The following is an 18,039-nucleotide window of genomic DNA, read 5'->3' on the forward strand; positions in this document are numbered from 1 at the left end:
TACATTTACTGTGTATAATATGGCATTATGTGTTATATGGGCAATACTGTGATGAGCTGTTTTATTGACGAAAAATGAATTGACTCCAATTCCATCGGGGCATTATAATGTAATCCTCCAAACATTTGGTGATTGGAGAAATTTGCTGCTTTTTTTGTTGTTTCATATCACATTAAACCGTAACAGCTGGGGTTTGGAATCACTGGTCAAACATTTAATTTGCTGCAGCCCTAAATTGTGAAATCTGGAGCAACACAGTGCATAACTGCAAAACACGCAGTATACAGGCCCTCACATAACACAGTGTATGCTAAGTATGCATTTAAATTAGCTCCAAGTACTCCAGCTATTTAATATAACACCTCATAAACCTGTGAAAAAACAAAAAAATATCATTTATGCAGCAGAAGCAGGGAAATGCTGACTTTTAATCCCTATAGTATGGGTTAAGTTAAAAAAAAATGCTGGATCCTACAATTTCCATAATGCAGCCAGATAAAATCTTTCATTAGACTTCCCTCATGCCCCCTAAATACTCACACCTGCAATATGTAAAGCAAACATTGTGTTAAAAATATTGAAGTCTCATGCCTGAGCCAAAATAACCCTAATGACATTGTCACGGTCAATTTTTCAAACTACAGATATCTCTCAATAGAGCCACAAAAATATATACAAGATAAAGAAAATGGTGAGAAATACTTCTTATAACTTTCATATGAGGAATTATTATATTTCCCTCTTTTCGGTACATCATCAATTGAGACCACACATACATTCGTAAAAGCCAATTATCATCCGATGTGCAACAGGTGCAGCAGGTGTGATCAGAACTTTTGACACTACCAGTGCAAATAATGTACAGTGATGTGTCCTGCAGTAATTTGAAATTGAACATGTTTACTCATTCACAGATCCTGAACTTTCCCATGAGGAAGAAGTAATATACTTTTAATAATTTGTAGTTACTTTGTTCTTTTGAGGTAGGAACGTGTGAGAAATTATTTAAAGCAGAGAATTTGGTGTCTGTAGGTGGTCTTTTAATATGTACACTTGAGTGACATTCTTCATTAAAGCATGCAGGGTTATGCAGAAAGTGGCTACCTGTGTGCAGCGAGCAGTAGACACTACCCACTGGCTGGAGATGAGGGACCACCACAGAAATGCTATCCATCATTCAGAGACACCTGGTGTGTGCCTGGGACACTCATAACAATCTTATCATCCTCAGATGCAGCAACTGAAACAGCAAATCATGTACAGCATGATATATGAAGAAAACATCTAAACACTTAATGACTTACATGAGATATACAGAGGACTGTAGCAGTTAAACTTGTAAAACTACATGGTCCTGAAATAGGACTACATTAAAAAAACATATTTGCCAAATTGGGAGAGAAAAAGGTAATTTGGTTACTATTTTACATGCTTCTCTGGGGAAAGCCAGGAATAGAAAGGCCTTTCGTGCTGATGATTGCCTGAATTTAACAGAAAGCTCACACTGTAACTCTTTATATACACAAGTTGTGCCATTTTGTGAGTTTTTCAAGGTCAGAAAAGTAAAAAAAAACACCAACTATGTACTGGACATATGCCTGAAAGCAACTGCAATGACCTGAATGATGTGAAAATAAAATACAAAATCCACCAGGTCACTTAAGGGCACTTCTGATTTGACTGTCTTTCATTTGACAAGTTATGTAATCAGAAATTATATAATGTCACACCAATGAAGATTATATATGCACTTATGCAAATGTGGAACCTTCCAAAAACATATTAATTGCAGAAGAGCAGTTTTAGATGTAAACACTAATGTGAAATGAAACAAACGCTACATATCCTACAGTGTGATATTTCTCCAAAAATAGTGTGGCTTACTTTAACTTTACGTCTGCCTGTTCATTGTCTCAGGTCTCAGTGGAGTGGTGGGCTGCGGAAAGACTCAAGACGTTTCTCAGTAATACATGGAAAACCTGAAAGAAACTGTTCCAAAATGTGATTCCCCCAACTTCAAGGGTGCATAAAATAAAGGTCAGGGATCCGTGCAGAAATGTTTTTTGTGTTATATAAGCATGAGCAAATTAACTTGCTTTTGTCTAAAAATATATTTGTTCCCAAGTCAGATTATCAAATTTGTCTACTATTGATAATATTCATAATTTAATAATAAATGAGATAATATTGGATTGTCCACTGATCATAAAGCACTACTGCAGAAAAAAAAAAGACAATATCACATTTTAAACATTAAAAACGCACTGAATGGACATTTATGTATCAATTAACAAATCCAAATATTTTAATACCAATACAGAAAGGTAAAAATGTCAGGAAAAGGAAAGCAAACATTTCAAATTTTTATTGAACATAAATAAAAACAACAAAAAAAAAAAAATATGGAGGTAAAAAAATATTTAACAGGTTTAGAAATTCTTTATACAACTATGTACAGACAAGGATCCATTGTGCGCCAGTAACAAAACTTCTATGTCAAATTCAATTATTGATCCTAAAAAACAAAACATCCACAGCATTCAGCCTTCAGTATAAAGTCTAGGATCCTATCTACATCCATTAGCTGGGTGTGGGTGCACAGAGGAGAAAAATGTGCACAAAAAACAGTTGCCACCTATTCTTACAATTAACTGCAGGCATAATAGTAAAGCATAAAGTTAGAGTTTAATAGTAATTGTTTGTTTTCATACTCTCAATATGTGATGATCATGCAGATTGAAGGACCAAGAAGCAACAAATTTGTGTAATCAAATTATTTCTTCAAAACAACTTTGAGGTAGTAGACCCGGTGAGAGAAAGAGGGTGCAAAACAAGGCAGCAAAAAGAAGAGACGGGATTAAGCTGGGATCGATTTGTAGTAATATTTCAGCTCTATTAGTCAGCCTTCACCTACAAAGAGAAAGTTAAAAGCTCAAAACACATTTATTTCCATCAGCTTCATCAATATACATTTATTGTTCAAATATACAAAAGTACAAAAAGATTTATAAGGGACTGTGCAGAGCAAGATCACTATATTCATTTTGAGCCCCGCAGCAAGGAAACTCCCTCATAGACCTTAAAACACAAACAGCACAAATAAAGAGCAGACTAATGGTGGGATAAAAGCATTTAGTCCACAGCATCTTTGCTGTTACTGATAAAATCAGGACCTTTCAACTGACTGAATGGGAAAAGGTTTTGGGCAACTACATTAAAACTACCTTTCAGGGCAAATGTCACCAACATCTAAAATATTGGCAGTCCCTGCTCACACGCACGACTTGTGGTACCGAGAGTGCCATGTAAAATGTAGCTGCACTACGATGTTCACAGGATGTTTTGAATCAAATGTGTTAATTTTGTTCTGAACCAAAAGTTATCCCATTTGCTGCAACACCAGTGCTGCTAGAGAAGGTCATGTCAGAGTAAGGTGCTGAACCTTAATCTTCTCTGTGATCTTGTGTTTACAAAAAAACAGTCAGTGTAGTAATGAATCCTTCTTTACACTGTATTAAACGCAATGAAAACCTGAAAGAGTGTGGTGTTTGATGAGTTGGTCAAAGAGTACAGACGCTGCAGCTCAAAATCAAAAACATTCTTTGACATATGGCTGAAATCTGGGTGATGTGACAGTAAACAGCAGTTCAGAGGACAGAAAGTAAACAAATGCAATCTGCCCACCACACTCCATAAATTAAGCTTTCATTAAAGTGACAACTCTCAGTAGATCAGGTCTGTGTGCATCAGCTACCTCACTCATATGGCTACGTCCCCACAGTGACCTTCATCTCTTCACAGTCCATCTCCTGGGATATAAGTATATTGAACAGGATGGCTATTGGTATGTGGTGTGTGGATGTGTGTTGATGTACTAATTCAAGAAGCGACGACAGCGTCTTGCCCCACAGTTGCAGTGCAGCTTGTTGTTCTCATCCTCGATGGGAAACTTGTAGTCGTAGGTGAGCTCTTCGCCCCGGTAGATCTTCCTCAGGGCGAAGATGACGATGTGCTTGCGGCCATCCACATTGATAACGCGGGAGTAGCAGTTTGGTTCACATGAGTGGTTGATGAAACGGGCTGCATTGCCTTGCATCGTCGCGTCCACCACATCAAAGTCGTCGATGCGGAACATGTAGCAGCCAATGCCCTGACGGGAAAGGGATTGAAGAACGTGGTTGGTTGATATCGTCACATTTCCGGTACATTGAACAGATGAAGTTGTAGATTTTTATGAAATCAAAGCTGGTTTTTGATACTATAGAGCTTTTCCTTGTAGTTTCATTCTGTAGTTACCTCTCATAGCATTTTTCATTTTTACCAGCCATTACTGCACGAGATTCAAATTACCTTTCTACCTACAATTGAAGAAGTCACAGGATAAAACCATTTCATTACTGTTGCTGCTTCAAATTAAAAGCATTCAACTAGTGAAATTTAGGCTAGCTTGTATTGTGAAGTGTGTCCCAATACAATGTTTCAATGCTAGCTGCAATCATTTATCAAAAATGCATCTAACAATGATCATTTTTGGATTGTGGATCAGTTTCATAGGTAATGAAACCACAGGGACAGGTCAAATGATTAAACATGGTGCAAAGTATGACTTTTCTGATAAACTGGCTGATTAAGTGGTGCTTCATGCATTGTTTAAGTACACTTAATGTAGCTGCAGGAAACATTAGCTGTCGCTAAGTAAAGACTGAAATCTTACAGATTGTGTTGATGTAGTGTAGTATATTTACTAACCTTACTGTCATAATATTTCTCCCGTTTATCGGTCAGGACAGCGCGAATGACGGTGCCGGCATACTCTATCACCATCTCCCCAGCCTCGATGTTCCTCTTACAGAAAAGGCCACGCCCATGAATTTGAGATCTAAAAACAATTGCAGAGTAGGAAGTGGATGAAATTATTTCATTATCCATGTTTTTGTGAACATTTCATGTTGTGGTGTTTTTGTTGTGTGTACCTATAAACTCCTACTGCTTCCTTGGAGAGTTTCTCCAGATGTCTGAATCTCATTGCCATGGGAAGCTCACTGCTGGTGGCTCTCCTGTCAGAGCGAGACAGAAAAGGTGGAGTTAATGCTGACAAGGAATGACTTAAATGTCTACTATGTAGCAACTTTAAACCCTCAAACAAATGTAATGCCCTAACCTGGATGATTTCAGTGGGAATTCATCCTCCTCTTCATCAAAGGGGCCTATTATGTCAGGGAGCACTCTGTGCTGAGACGCCAAGAAGTTGAACATATCAAAAGTTGCCTTCCTACAGAGAGGAAAGAAAAATTTGATTCATTTGAGGTGTGTTTCAAATCACATAAAAGCAAAAGAAAACAAAGCACCAATCAACAACATACAAACACACCTTATTAACATTGATGATTGATTAAAAACAAAAACAGTTTTGAGAAAGTAACTAAGACTGTGTTTGTACCGTGTGTAGACTTCAGCTCGGGCACAGCCACTTGGGTTGAGGGGAAGCTCTTCTTCAATGTCATCGCAGCGGTGAAAGCGGAAGCGGTGGTGTTTGCAGTTTGCAGCCCCCTGCAGTTGCTCCAGCAGAAAGATGACAGCATCGTGGACGACACCAAGCACCCACGGACCGCTCATCCCTCCCAGAGGCAGCTGCTTCAGGTGGAAACCTGCTCGTGCTTCAAGGACGCCGTCGATCACTGCACGCCAGGCAACTGACGGAGGACAGAGAGGAGGAAGATGTGAGAGTTTGGTAAAAGACAGTAACTTTTTCCCTTATGATTTACTCAATTGGTGATTTCTGGAACCAGTGAATCCCCATCTTCCTGGGATAGCAGGTTTACTGCATTTACTGCATCCAAACCACAGGACAGAGCAATAACAAAGGCTTATATATTTGTAAAACTCCATTCAGGTATACAAGTGGTTTCACATTTCATCTGTGACTAAAAGAAACACTTCTGTTAAACCTCAGAACTAGTTCAAAAGGAAAAGAAAGTATAAAGCAGCTCTTACCCTCTATGCTGTTAGCTTTAACGCTAAAACCATCATCGCTGGTGATTTCAAAGCGCAGGTGAGGCTGATTCATGTATGTCCTCTTTTTGTGTTTAGGTGCAGGCGCATCTTCATCTGAGCTAAAACCTGTAGGATTAAATACCATTGCAGTGAAATCATTTGCCAATAAACAATTAGATTTGAATAATTAGAATTTGTCAAATTTACAAACATCCTATTATCTCAAAACATCACAGTACAAAGGGTTTGGTCTGAATGCCTACTGAAGCTGTTACATTTCACAAGGAAATCCTAAAAAAAAAAAAAAAATATTGTTTCTTCATTTCATTAAATCAAACTGCTGTGCCTAGCTTTTTCCTGTGGATGCCAGGAGGAGTAGCCACTGCTGTTTTACAGGTGATGGAGGGCCAAACAACTAAAATCATCATTTAACATTCAACATTTAGTGCTTAGTCACGAACCTGAATAAGGGCCCCATTCGGAGAGTTCACCATGGCGAGCACTGACCCACATGTGTGTTTTACTCTTGCAGAGACTGTTGTGCTGTGTGGATTTAGAGGGACTCTCCACCTGAGAAGGCCTGGGCAGGAAGGACAAATAAATATTAACAATAAACGTGAGTACAATAACATCTTTCATTATTTATTAGCAAATTGACAAAGGAACATTTTTCAGTTAAAGGATTAGCAGGTACTCTGATCATCAGTTATTATAAACCATCTCAAATTTTTACTCATAAATCACCAAAATAAGCCTTGCCAAGAAGTTCTACTTGCTATAAAAACTAGAATATTTTACAGACAGTATTGCTTCGAAATATACTTAAAATTGCTGTTCACCTCTGTTAATTTATAGAATGATAGAAAGGCTCTGAATGAGGATACATTGGAAATAAACGCACCTGGAGGGTGTAGGAGGTGGTGGAGCAGTAATCCTGACTGGCTCAGGCTCAGACAGGTTCTTCTGGTTCAGATCAACAACGTCCTTCATTGTCGGAGCTTTCATTCTTACGCCACTCGGTCTGTAGAAAGAAAACTTAATGCTAAAGACATTTTTAAAAAAGCTGGCTGAAATACAACATTCAGGGCTCCATAGATAACTCAATCAAAGCTCTAAGATAATATTGTGAAGGCAATAGATTTATCATTTCATAGCTAAATTGTTTTGTTTGTTTTTTTTGTTTGTTTTTTTGTTTTTTAAACAGACATGTTCATTTCTATACTTCAGGGACATCTAAGCTAAACATGCATTGAGAAAGCTTTCAGTACCTGGCTTCATTTACTTCATTCAGCTCACTTGAGGGATCCCTCAAAAAGTCCATCTTGGATTTCTTCCTGGAAGACTTTTCAGTCACTGAGGACACTCTCTTAACGCGTACCTGGGGGCGTGACGAAGCAGTTGTTGGAAGCAGGTTGACATCTGGTTTGTGGAGGAACCCACTGGCTGACTCTGAACTTGTAACTGGTGACTGATGTGAGCCTTCTGTGTCCTGAAACTGGGATGCTGATTGATGTCTGGCTTTTGGCTGCCGAGTGTTACCCAGGATGATGGGTGTTGTCTTTTGCATGTCACGGTGAGTGGCCATGGCTCTGTCAATGATAGCCTGAGCTGTGCTTTCTTCAATGTTTGTGAAACCAGGCTCAGGAACACTTTGCACACTAACAGAAGCAGTGGGAGTGGTTGTCCCACTAGTTTTCAAAGGCAACACTCTGACAATGATTTTTCTCTCGGATGATGATGTGTGGTTACTGGCAGGTGGGCCATTTGTGGCAGACGGGTCAGAGCCAGGCTTTATTATGATATTGTGGAAGGAGCGCTGCAAAGTGCTAGGTCTGTGGAGAATCTTGGCTATCTGGCTTATTTTACCGTATGCAGGAGAATTTGTACTGAATGATTGGTAAGTGTTAGATCTCGGGTCTTTGATGAGAATGTGACCTTGACGATTGACCAGCAGGACCTGAGGGGAAGGAGCTGATTCTTGGGGTGAGTTAGCAGCTACAGCCTCATTCTGAGCCTGACTTCCAGGCCTGTAATTGTCCAAACGGATGGCGATGGCTTTGCCTCGTGTAGCACCAGGTCGAACAGGTAAAGCGTTTAAGCCATTGATCACAATGGGAGAAGTGACAGTGGAGGAAACAGACGCAGCATTTACAACCTGCACCGGCCGAGGGGGCAACAACAGTTTGAGTTTATGCTGCTGTTGAATACATGATTTTGGTGACAGGCTTTTGAGATTTGATGTGGGACGTTTCGTATTAACAAATATGGTTTTCATTTGTGTTATGGGAGATTTTTTGGTTTTAGCCTCTGGGGAGTAGTCAGGGTCATTCAAATCATCTTTGAATCCTCCAACTGAGTCGGCTGATGAGCTACTGTCATCTTTGTCATCAGCTTCATTGTTTTTTGCTGACACTACAGAGCCATCTTCAGCAGAAATAAAATGGCCAGTTGCAGAATCCAAAAACACCTCATTATGAGATGCTGGTATTTCAGAGCTCACCTGGACCTCTTCCTCCTCAACTGACATGTCATCAAGTGCAGAACCTGACTCAAGAAGAGCAGATACTGAAGGATTTTCCTGAACCTCTGGCTCGGACTTTGCTGGTTCAAATGTTGACTTTGACACAGTGTAGATCGACTCCAATCTCTTTAGAGCAACTGTCAGCTGTTTAGTAGGTGTATTATGATTGGTGTGAATTTTAGTCTCTCCATCTTTTCTTTCTGTTTCATTGACTGGCTCGCCTTCATCACTCTCTGATCCACTGTCTGCTCCATCTAACTGTGAGATCGACTGAGCTGAAGGGAGCTGACCTGCAGCGTCTGAGCCACCAGCTGCGTCACACACCACTGTGCGTGAAAATTTTAAGTAATGTCTTGAGTCTTCATCTTCAGAGTCATTCTCCTTACTAACATCCTGCATTTCAACATTTGGCACACTACCTTCCACCTCTGTCCTCCCACTTTGTGCTCCACAGTGCAGTACCACATTCTCAGTGAGGAGAGTCTCATCAAATTCAAGCTTAGCATTCAACATGGAGGCCACTGCGTCTGTGTCAGTGTCAAACACAGCCTCTGTGTCAGTATCAAACACAGTGTAAGGCAGCTCCTGGGCCATCAGATCGGCTACTTCTTCTTCCAAATTATCAGGAGCCAGTGAGATCCCATTGGTCGTGGCCACAGCTGCATCTTCTGCCTCAGATGATGCTAAGAAGTCTTGGGGAACCTCGGCAGAGACTGGGGTTGTGATTTTAAAGTTATGTTTCCCTCTCGGAGAGTGAGTCATAGCTAACTGCCGAGGTGACAGCCCTGAGGAAATGCTTGAGCTGGATCTAGGTGGAGAGCTCCAGACAGGAGATGTTGAGTTTTGTCGTGAGAGAGGAGGCGAGGCTGGTCCAAAGCTTGATGATCTTGGAGGAGAACCAAACAGAGCACATCTGGAGTGGACGGTGCCACCGGAGCGGAGGGTCATCGGTGCAGATGGGTCGCTGTCTGTTGGTGAGGAACTGCAGCGGCTTCTTGATGAGACCCTACGAGGCCGACGTGTGTCATCAAGGTCCCTCAGTGTCAAGACGTGATGTGATTTTGGAGGGGCGGACCCTGAAAGCATCAAATAAAGAGTAAAGCAGAGATCAATGCATTCTGGGGTCTATTTAAAATATATGCTAAAGGTGAATGAACAGCATCTCAAACTCCCTCCCTTTTGCAGTACTGCAATGCAGTCACTGACATGGTTATGCAGCTGAGAAGGTAAGGGGGTTTGATCTTCTCTAGCTGTTTTTTGTTTTTTTTTTTTTACACAAATGTCTGAGGGGAGACAGTCTCAGTGTACAATGTGTGCCATTATTGCCATTTAAAAAATAATTCTGACACATTTTAAAGATGGGGGTTTGGAATAGTTAGAGCACTATTTCCTTTAGATGTATTTGGACAAAACTAACTTAACTCCACCACTCTAACTTGACATGTAATATTGAAAAACAAAAATAAACAAACTGCTGAACCCCCCACAAAACCCCCTGCAGGACACAATCATAGTTCTCCAACTCTAAACAAACATGTACGCTGGATGGGAAAACTCCCACGACCTCTACAGGGGTCTTGAAAAAATGAAGAGCCCGAGGTTTAAAAATCAGTTCAACCTTAAGTTTGAGCACCCTGGTATAAGCTTTCCCAGGGATGCTGAGTAGTGTGATACTCTGAAAACTGGCTCACTCCCCTGACTCCCCTTTTTAAACATTGGGACTGGCAGATCAGGCTAGTTGACAAGAAACATGGCAGGCAAAACAACAAACTAATGTCCATAACCTTCTTAGGGCAAATCTCCTGCACATGTTGCGCCTTGCTGCAGAGGAACTTCCACCTGAGTCTTCAGACTTTCTCCCCTCCTAAGTGGACATGTTATTTGGGTGCAGAAGGTTCTCAACTATTCCTTACACCTGTCCAGATCCCCAGTTCGAGCCAGCAGTTGTCATCCACTACTGAACTGCTTTCCTTCCTCAGTCATCTGACGGTTTGCCAGAACTGTATTGAGCCTCCTTCCACTTCCACGTTTATCCATCCATAACTAGTGCAGCTGCAGTCCTTCTGAACCACCGGTACCAATCTTCATCAGAGCCCAGGAACCATTGACAACAATGCTCAAAAAGCCTCCTCCTTCAGCCTGACAGCCTCATTTTGTACTAATGTCCAGCACTGTGTTCCGGTTGCCAAAACAAACACCATCCACCTAACCACAACTCCAAATAGCCACTTCAAGAAAAGAAGATTTGAACATAGTCCAGAAGGATTTCATGTCTGCAAGCTCCCAATGGGATGCACAGGAAATTCTTATAGAGGTGGGAGTTAAAGACCTCATAGAAAGTGGTTTCAACCAGATGTTCCCAGCCCACCCTCACTACATGTTTGGTTTTAACAGATTTGCCTGGCAGTCTCACCCACAATCTGATCCACCTTACCAGCAGGTGGTGATCAGTTGACAGTTCTGCTCCTCTCTTCACCTCAGTAACCAAAACATACGGCCGCATATCTGAAGATACGACCACAAAGTCAATCTTTGACCTTAGACATAAGGTGTTCTGGTACCAAATACAGTTGAGGATCAACTCATATTTGAACATGATGTTTGTTATATCCAGTCCATGACCAGCACAGAAGTCCAACAAACAAAAACACCACAACAGACATGCCATTCCTTCCAGTTACACTTATCTCCAGTTTTTTCCATCTTTCCACATGTGAGCACTGAAATCCTAAAGAACCATGGAGTCCCCAGTTGGAGCCCTTTCAAAGATCCCACCCAGTTTCCAAGGACACTGGATACTCTGAACATCTGTTTGGCACGTAACCACAGGCAACAATAAGATCCTTTCTCTGAGCGACTTATAGGATTTAAAAAAAAATACAGGGAAAATACATTTAATCAAAAATAATAAAAATCTAATTTTCCTCTGAAATTCTAGATACCTGGAGATGGCAGAGGTCGAGAAGATCCTCCTGCCGGTCTTCTGGTCTGTGTGTAACCAGGACTTTTGGATCCAGGTGTATTGTGCTGTTTAGAGTTGGGTGATGGAGTAGTAGACTTTACTGGGCTGGATGAGGAGCTTAAATGATCTGGGGACTCCACGTCTGTCAAAAGCAAAGTAAAGCAAAGTCTAGCCACAATGTAATGGGTCATGTAATATCAAACGTATTATTTAAAACTACTCTAATTAATATATGATCAAAAATCCATCAAAAATCGCTATGTGTAATGCACCACTTGTAGTGAGAAACCAAAAGAATTATCAGCCAACTCACTCAACTCTACAGAGCATTTTAGCTTCTTACAGCCTTTGTCTTGGTTTTCAGGTCCTTTCTAATTAAAGCTGTTTTTGTATTAGAGTAATCTTTAAGGGCCTGCTCACCTCTGTGGTGGTTTGGACTGTGGACAATGGTGTGGTTCTCTTCTTGATCCCAACTGGGATCTTGCTCCTCACCAGGGAGGGGTGTGCTGACTTCTGTTACCTTACAGGTGTACTTACAGCGCCTGCGGGGGTCCACAGTACTCCAGTACAAGCGAGAACATCTAGAGAAAGAAGGGAAGCAAAATATATTCATATAACAAAGTTGTTTTGCATGCTTCATCAGCATTATATACACAATCAACAATTGCTTTTAGCCACTCCTAAAGTACTTGTATGATGATAATGAACACTTACTGGTAGCCGACAGGATATAGCATCCTGCCATTAGACGACAACTCTGACAACACACCAAGTTTTTGAATCTGCAGAGAGCCTGGCGGAGTTAGGAAAGAAAAATAAATTATGGGGCCCAGTATGCTGAGTTCAGAGTGATATACAGCAGCAATATCTCAGTCAAGTGACTCAAACCACCAACAGATAACAAGCAGATATTCCTACCTATGGTCAGGTTTATGGACTCTGGCTCAAGGCCTGTGAGGAACTTTCTCCTGAAATTGATCCCCTCAAAGTCTACATACACCCGCCGAGAGACTTCAAATCCTTTCCCAGACACCACCTGGAAGAGTATGGCAGATCATAAATCAATACACTGTACAGAAAACCATCGGTGTGAGTGAGTAAATGAAAAGAGTAATGCCTCTATAGTTTGTTTGTTTTTTTTTTTAAACTATTATACAACAAAAAATAGAAGCTTTGGGGAAAATTGTTCCTGTACCTTTGCACTAACAAGATCCCTGTGGTTGCAGCAGTACATCTTCCTGTCCTTCTGAAACACACAGTTCTGGGCACGAGCACACATGAAGTGAAAATTACCCTGGCAGGTGGCAAGACAGCAGCCCACCGTGGCTCCTGACTGTCCACAGCGATCACAACGCTGGAGAATGAAGGACGACAACAGTGTATCAGTTTAACCAATTTCATAATTATATCAATCCTTTTTCAAACAGGTTTATCACAGAATCATGCACCTTGACCCAACTGCAATTCTCTAACAATGAGACAGAGAAACATTTGCTAACAAAATCAGTAATTTTTTCCTTAATAATATCTTACCAGGTGGCGCCCTCTTGAGACAGCACTGTGCACTTGCAAAAGAGCACTATTCTCCTCATACACTTCTGCTGACCAAAGGCAGCAGTTTACGTGTGCCCACTCATTCTGTCCCAAATACAACAGTCGTCCTGCATCCTATCAGGTAAAAATACACAAATACAAGCAATGGAAAACATGGACACAATATGCAAGCGTCTTCTGGTTTTCCTTGACTTACATTATATTTTATTTAATAAAATAAAAAATAAAGTGCAAAATCATCTCTGAGTAAGGCAAATGTTGGTGGGCATGTTATACTATTGATGAATCAAGAAAACAATCCTTAGATTGATAATGCTAAAATGTATTAGTTATAGATCCTGTAGTAAAACCCAGTAAGCCAACTAAACTCACACTTGGAGCAGAGTCTCCATATTGTTGGCACAAAGCACACTGCCTCACATCTTCAGTCTGGGTAGTTTCCAGATCATTTTTTACACCTATGAAGAGGGAGTTCCAAATTAACATATGCTTTAAATTTGAGACAGCAAATTAGTAAAACATAGCATATTCATTTTCATGCTCATTCAAAACATGTACAGGTGTGATCACTTCCTGTTAGAAATTAACTGCAGATGTATGCCCCCAAGTTCTGACTATGATCATATTCCTTAACACTCATGATACAGAACTGTTTCCATACCACGTGAATTCAGCGGGAGCCTGTGCAATCTACCAGACTGCTGTATAGATAGCAGAGGTTCAGTTTTCCCTGCCGGTGGGCCCCTGGACTCCTTAGACTGGTATGTCCTCTCCAGCCATTGTGCATAGCTGTGCTCCTTAGATGGTGGTAGGACTGCCTCAGGCAGCATGCCGCTATAGAGTGAAGGGTACAAACAGTCAGAGAAGAGCCCCAGAGAAGACATATTGAGACAACGGTTCTGAGGGACACTTTTATTATGTACAAGTTATTTAAATTGTTTCACTGACTGAACACTCACCTAAATGTTAAACTATTTAGTAAAGCTTACACATGCATAATGAGGGAAGAATGAATGTGTATATAGTGAGGGAATAATGTAGTTTACATTTTCGCTAATAAAGCTGAAGGAAAATATATATATATATATATATATATATATATATATATATATATATATATATATATATATATTTGGTTTTATGTCAAAATCCACCAATTATGGGCCACCTGCTTGATTTGAACAGCAATGGGGTTGAGCAATGCTCAATGTTCATCCCAATGTTACCGTGTCTACTATGTCTGGTGTTATGAAACATGCAAAGGTCTTGCTGTTTTGCCAACATAAGTCGTTCCACAAGGGCAACGTTTTAGGTTAATGGCATGACTGGTGCATTAGGTGATCACGTATGTTGGCTTGTGTGGGAACAGCTGAATGACTTACACTGTGTGAAAGCAAAATGGGCACACAAATTCATATTCACTTTTACTGAAATCCGTATTTTCCAAGTCACAGAACTTGTGAACATGGGATTTGACCTCCTGAATAAGTTCTGTTGGTAATTTCACATAGAAAGAGTCAAACAATTGTTTCCAGTTTTTTGCACAAGAGCACTAATCTCATCAGCAGGGCTGATCATTGCAGTTTTATTTCAGCATATCTTTCTTCTTATGTTAAGTGACTGTACCCCTTCTAATCCTTTTGATGTTTCAAGAGATTCCTTATATCATTTTCAATCAAGGAATAACATGTGCAAATATACATTTCTATTTATAGGTAAAATAAAGTTGCTTTTTTGAAAGTATATTGAAGAATGGTGGCAGTAATAAGGTTACCTTGGGAATTCCTCTGAGAATGAGCTCCACTTTTTTAGACTGTGTGAAGGCAACCAGCTGAAAACCTGCTCCATCAACTGTCAGAAATACAAAACATAAGTAAGATCAAGGTCAAACTAAGGTGAAGGACAGTGTCTATTCTTGGACATAGAAGACAAAATTGTAGTCTCTTTATAGTCTATTCATCTAGTGACTCATCTCCACATCCTAATAAACCAGAGGAAGTGAACATCAAAACATGGTCTCTAAAAATAAACTGTGGGAGATCTGGGAGGGGAGGAAAGCTTACTTTGACATAGTGCACCCTAGCTTGACTGGTCGCTCTCTGATCCTCAGGGACAATCTCCTCCTCCTGCAGCCACTTCCTCATCACAGAGACAACATCGACATGGAAAGCTTTCTGTGTAAGCAAAAACAAAAAAAGAAAGAGATTCAGTTAAGAATATCTAACAATAGTGGGCTTCAGAAAAATAAATGAACTAAAAAGACAATAATAATTAGATTGTATTTGATTACTATTTTTATTATTTTATTGAACACGGTCACTGTTTCCCATAATTAACAGAGAATAATATTAACATAAATTCTTACAATTGAAGTGTAACCGCCTCCTTTAAACTTCTTCTCCATGGCTTGTAGATCACAGACTGATCGCTGTTCCCTGACAGATCCTGAGCTTGTTTCCTGACACTGAAATGCAAACATTTAGCCATATTTGTCATGATTTGGACAATTACATCTAGATGAACATAACAGAATCCTGGCAGAAGAGGTTAGAATTATAGGGATAAAATGATAACTTATTTTTTCTTTACTACTTTTAAAGTAAAATATAGTCCTGGGGAAGGATATTATCTCTTAAAGTCCTGTGTGTAGTTCTTACTGCTTTACAGATCAGGAGGTGCCAAGTGGTCGTGCTAGAAAGGAGGTCGGCGAGCACCTCCCCCAGTCTGGCCATCAGCCTGCTCTGCAGCTTATCCTTCAAGCTGCTGTGTTGAGTTCGGTGCTGGCTGCATGGTGAACAGGTGAAAACCATCTCTTCTGGTTGATTTGACAGCAACCCAAACAGTTCCTCTGCATTACCGTGGAAAACATGAATGGTGTAAGTAAGAGTTTAGTTTGTAAATCAGACATGACACGTACTAAGGGTATTGTAGGCACGTTCATAGCAAAATGTAACAAGCAATGGGATTTACAAAAGCAATAAATTATCCAGTTACTACAGTGGCCGACAAGGGCAAACGCGCTGCAAAAGAGAAACGCGCTGCAAAAGAGAAGCACTGCAAAAGGGAAACGCGCTGCAAAAGAGAAACGCGCTGCAAAAGAGAGAACACAACGGAAGTGCGCCAGGCCGATAGGGGGACCCCGAACTCAGGGGTGCTATGAACAAAGAACTTTTACAGAGCCCCCCCCCCCTTGTCGGCCACCGTAAGTCACTAATACATATTGATATTTTATACATTACGGCGCACAATGTGTATATAACAGTATCAGATCTGCAATAATTCTACGTACAACACGTTTGTATGTGTATATATTTTATATGTATAAAGAATCTAATCACAATTAATTAGACATGTTAAACAAGTGTTTACTTCCTTGTAGTAGTAGTAAAAATGTAGTCGTGTCATCCTAATTTAACTGTTACATGGCCAATGATGATAAACTGATGTTACTCACCTGAAAATCCTTCACATTTATAATGATTCCAGTGGCGGCACTCTGAGCACTGAATCATCTCTGTGTGGTGGTTGCTCTCCTCATAGCACTTGTAGCACACAGTGCAGAAATTACCTGATGTAAATACAGAGCCACATTATATATTAGTGCAATGCATTTGTTCTATTAAAATAAAAACACTGGATTGGTTGATTAACTATTTATCTATAGACAGTGTGGGAGGTTTATAACCAGTGAACTATGTATTTCCTGAACAGTCATAAATATGGATGGACTGCCTGCAAAAAACAACGGTGTCTCTCAGATGTCCCACCTTTATTATGGAGTGAAGTGCAATCAGGACAGAGATCCTGTTCGTGGTTCCAGGCCATGTCCCAGGTCTTTCCAGGAGTCACACCGCAGCTTTTACACCGAATGCAGGTCATGCACACCTATACAAACACAACATCAGAAAAGAGCACGTATATGATGTTATAAGATTGTTTTTCCACTGACCAAAACCTTATAAACACAGCATGAGTTCATTTTTGGACAAACTATAATTTCACATTAGCAATTACCCAGGGCATGCCACAGTTCATAGGTTTGGGGTATGTTGGTCCCAAGCAGGAAGGATGGTAGGAGGTTTGACATCTCCGGCACTGCAAGACAGGCTATAATGGAAAAAACAAACAAAAAACACAGAACAAAGTACATGAATAAGGTGTAAAGTAAAGCATGGCCCTAACCCTCTCTCCCAGTGATTCCCTCTGCACTCTGCACTTTCATAACATAAGAAAACCTAAGATTTCTAAAAACTGTCACAAAAACTCTAATATGAAAACCTGTATTTTACACCTCTGTCTATATCTGTCTATGTTTGTTTATGGCAAAAACAAACCAAAATGATGACTTAGAAGACTTGTGTTTCATAATGAACTAGAGAAGAGTACAAGCTTTGAGTGTAATGCTAGTTTGCATACCTTAGTGCTCTTGTTTCTACGGCCACACACGTGACAGAATTTGCAGCGTCTGCAGCACCAGTTCTCTTTGTACTCCGCCTGGGGCCGCTCCTCAAGTGAGAGGCAGAAACTGTGGAAAGGTTCACAGCAGATCTGGCAGAATATCATCTGGTGGAAGTGAGAGATAAAAGGAAGCCTGTTTAGCTAAAAGAGTGCTATTACTGGTGCTCCAGAGCACCAAACATGGCGGTTGGGAGTGTGGGCTTAAAGACTGGAGTAGTGTAAAATCTGAACAGAAAACAGCAGCAATTTTTCAAAACACCATCATAGCAGGCCTGAATGTTTGGGCTCTTAAAAAGAGCCAACATACCTCATATCGACCCTTACTGGCGCAGAGCAGGCAGACTGGCTGTGGGGTTGTAGGGACAGATGTGAGGACACTGAGGCCACCCATCAGCCATACATTTTGGACTGCACCTTCCTCCTGGTAGACACGATAAAAAAAACAAACAGTATGAGGAATGGGATCAGTCTACATGATTGAGGATGCACAACAAATTTAACTTGACTCAAACTTCATAATCATCCCATAGCAAGCCCTAGTAGCATAGCT

The 18,039-nt window shown here is 40.5% G+C and overlaps 1 protein-coding gene across 4 annotated transcripts in view; it reads right to left on the bottom strand.

The window, feature by feature from the left end:
* Positions 1 to 2,338: 2,338 nt before the first annotated feature.
* The window catches only part of kmt2ba (lysine (K)-specific methyltransferase 2Ba), a 28,661-nt gene continuing 12,960 nt past the window's right edge, over positions 2,339 to 18,039 (bottom strand). For all 4 annotated transcript variants that reach the window (XM_026299597.1, XM_026299599.1, XM_026299598.1 and 1 more), the window contains 26 exons: positions 17,797 to 17,910; positions 17,448 to 17,594; positions 17,046 to 17,138; positions 16,799 to 16,916; positions 16,486 to 16,599; positions 15,689 to 15,879; positions 15,397 to 15,495; positions 15,095 to 15,205; positions 14,806 to 14,882; positions 13,693 to 13,865; positions 13,404 to 13,489; positions 13,011 to 13,145; positions 12,673 to 12,831; positions 12,396 to 12,513; positions 12,192 to 12,270; positions 11,898 to 12,058; positions 11,458 to 11,619; positions 7,263 to 9,591; positions 6,896 to 7,015; positions 6,456 to 6,574; positions 5,995 to 6,120; positions 5,441 to 5,693; positions 5,162 to 5,272; positions 4,974 to 5,057; positions 4,750 to 4,879; positions 2,339 to 4,150 (listed from right to left, as the gene is read on the bottom strand). In XM_026299597.1, coding sequence (XP_026155382.1) covers positions 3,875 to 4,150; positions 4,750 to 4,879; positions 4,974 to 5,057; positions 5,162 to 5,272; positions 5,441 to 5,693; positions 5,995 to 6,120; positions 6,456 to 6,574; positions 6,896 to 7,015; positions 7,263 to 9,591; positions 11,458 to 11,619; positions 11,898 to 12,058; positions 12,192 to 12,270; positions 12,396 to 12,513; positions 12,673 to 12,831; positions 13,011 to 13,145; positions 13,404 to 13,489; positions 13,693 to 13,865; positions 14,806 to 14,882; positions 15,095 to 15,205; positions 15,397 to 15,495; positions 15,689 to 15,879; positions 16,486 to 16,599; positions 16,799 to 16,916; positions 17,046 to 17,138; positions 17,448 to 17,594; positions 17,797 to 17,910 — 5,685 coding nt within the window. In that variant the 3' untranslated portion in view covers positions 2,339 to 3,874. The remainder of the gene's footprint in view (positions 4,151 to 4,749; positions 4,880 to 4,973; positions 5,058 to 5,161; positions 5,273 to 5,440; positions 5,694 to 5,994; positions 6,121 to 6,455; positions 6,575 to 6,895; positions 7,016 to 7,262; positions 9,592 to 11,457; positions 11,620 to 11,897; positions 12,059 to 12,191; positions 12,271 to 12,395; positions 12,514 to 12,672; positions 12,832 to 13,010; positions 13,146 to 13,403; positions 13,490 to 13,692; positions 13,866 to 14,805; positions 14,883 to 15,094; positions 15,206 to 15,396; positions 15,496 to 15,688; positions 15,880 to 16,485; positions 16,600 to 16,798; positions 16,917 to 17,045; positions 17,139 to 17,447; positions 17,595 to 17,796; positions 17,911 to 18,039) is intronic.

This window comes from Mastacembelus armatus, chromosome 11 (genome assembly GCF_900324485.2).
Source record: "Mastacembelus armatus chromosome 11, fMasArm1.2, whole genome shotgun sequence".
Lineage (NCBI taxonomy): Eukaryota > Metazoa > Chordata > Actinopteri > Synbranchiformes > Mastacembelidae > Mastacembelus > Mastacembelus armatus.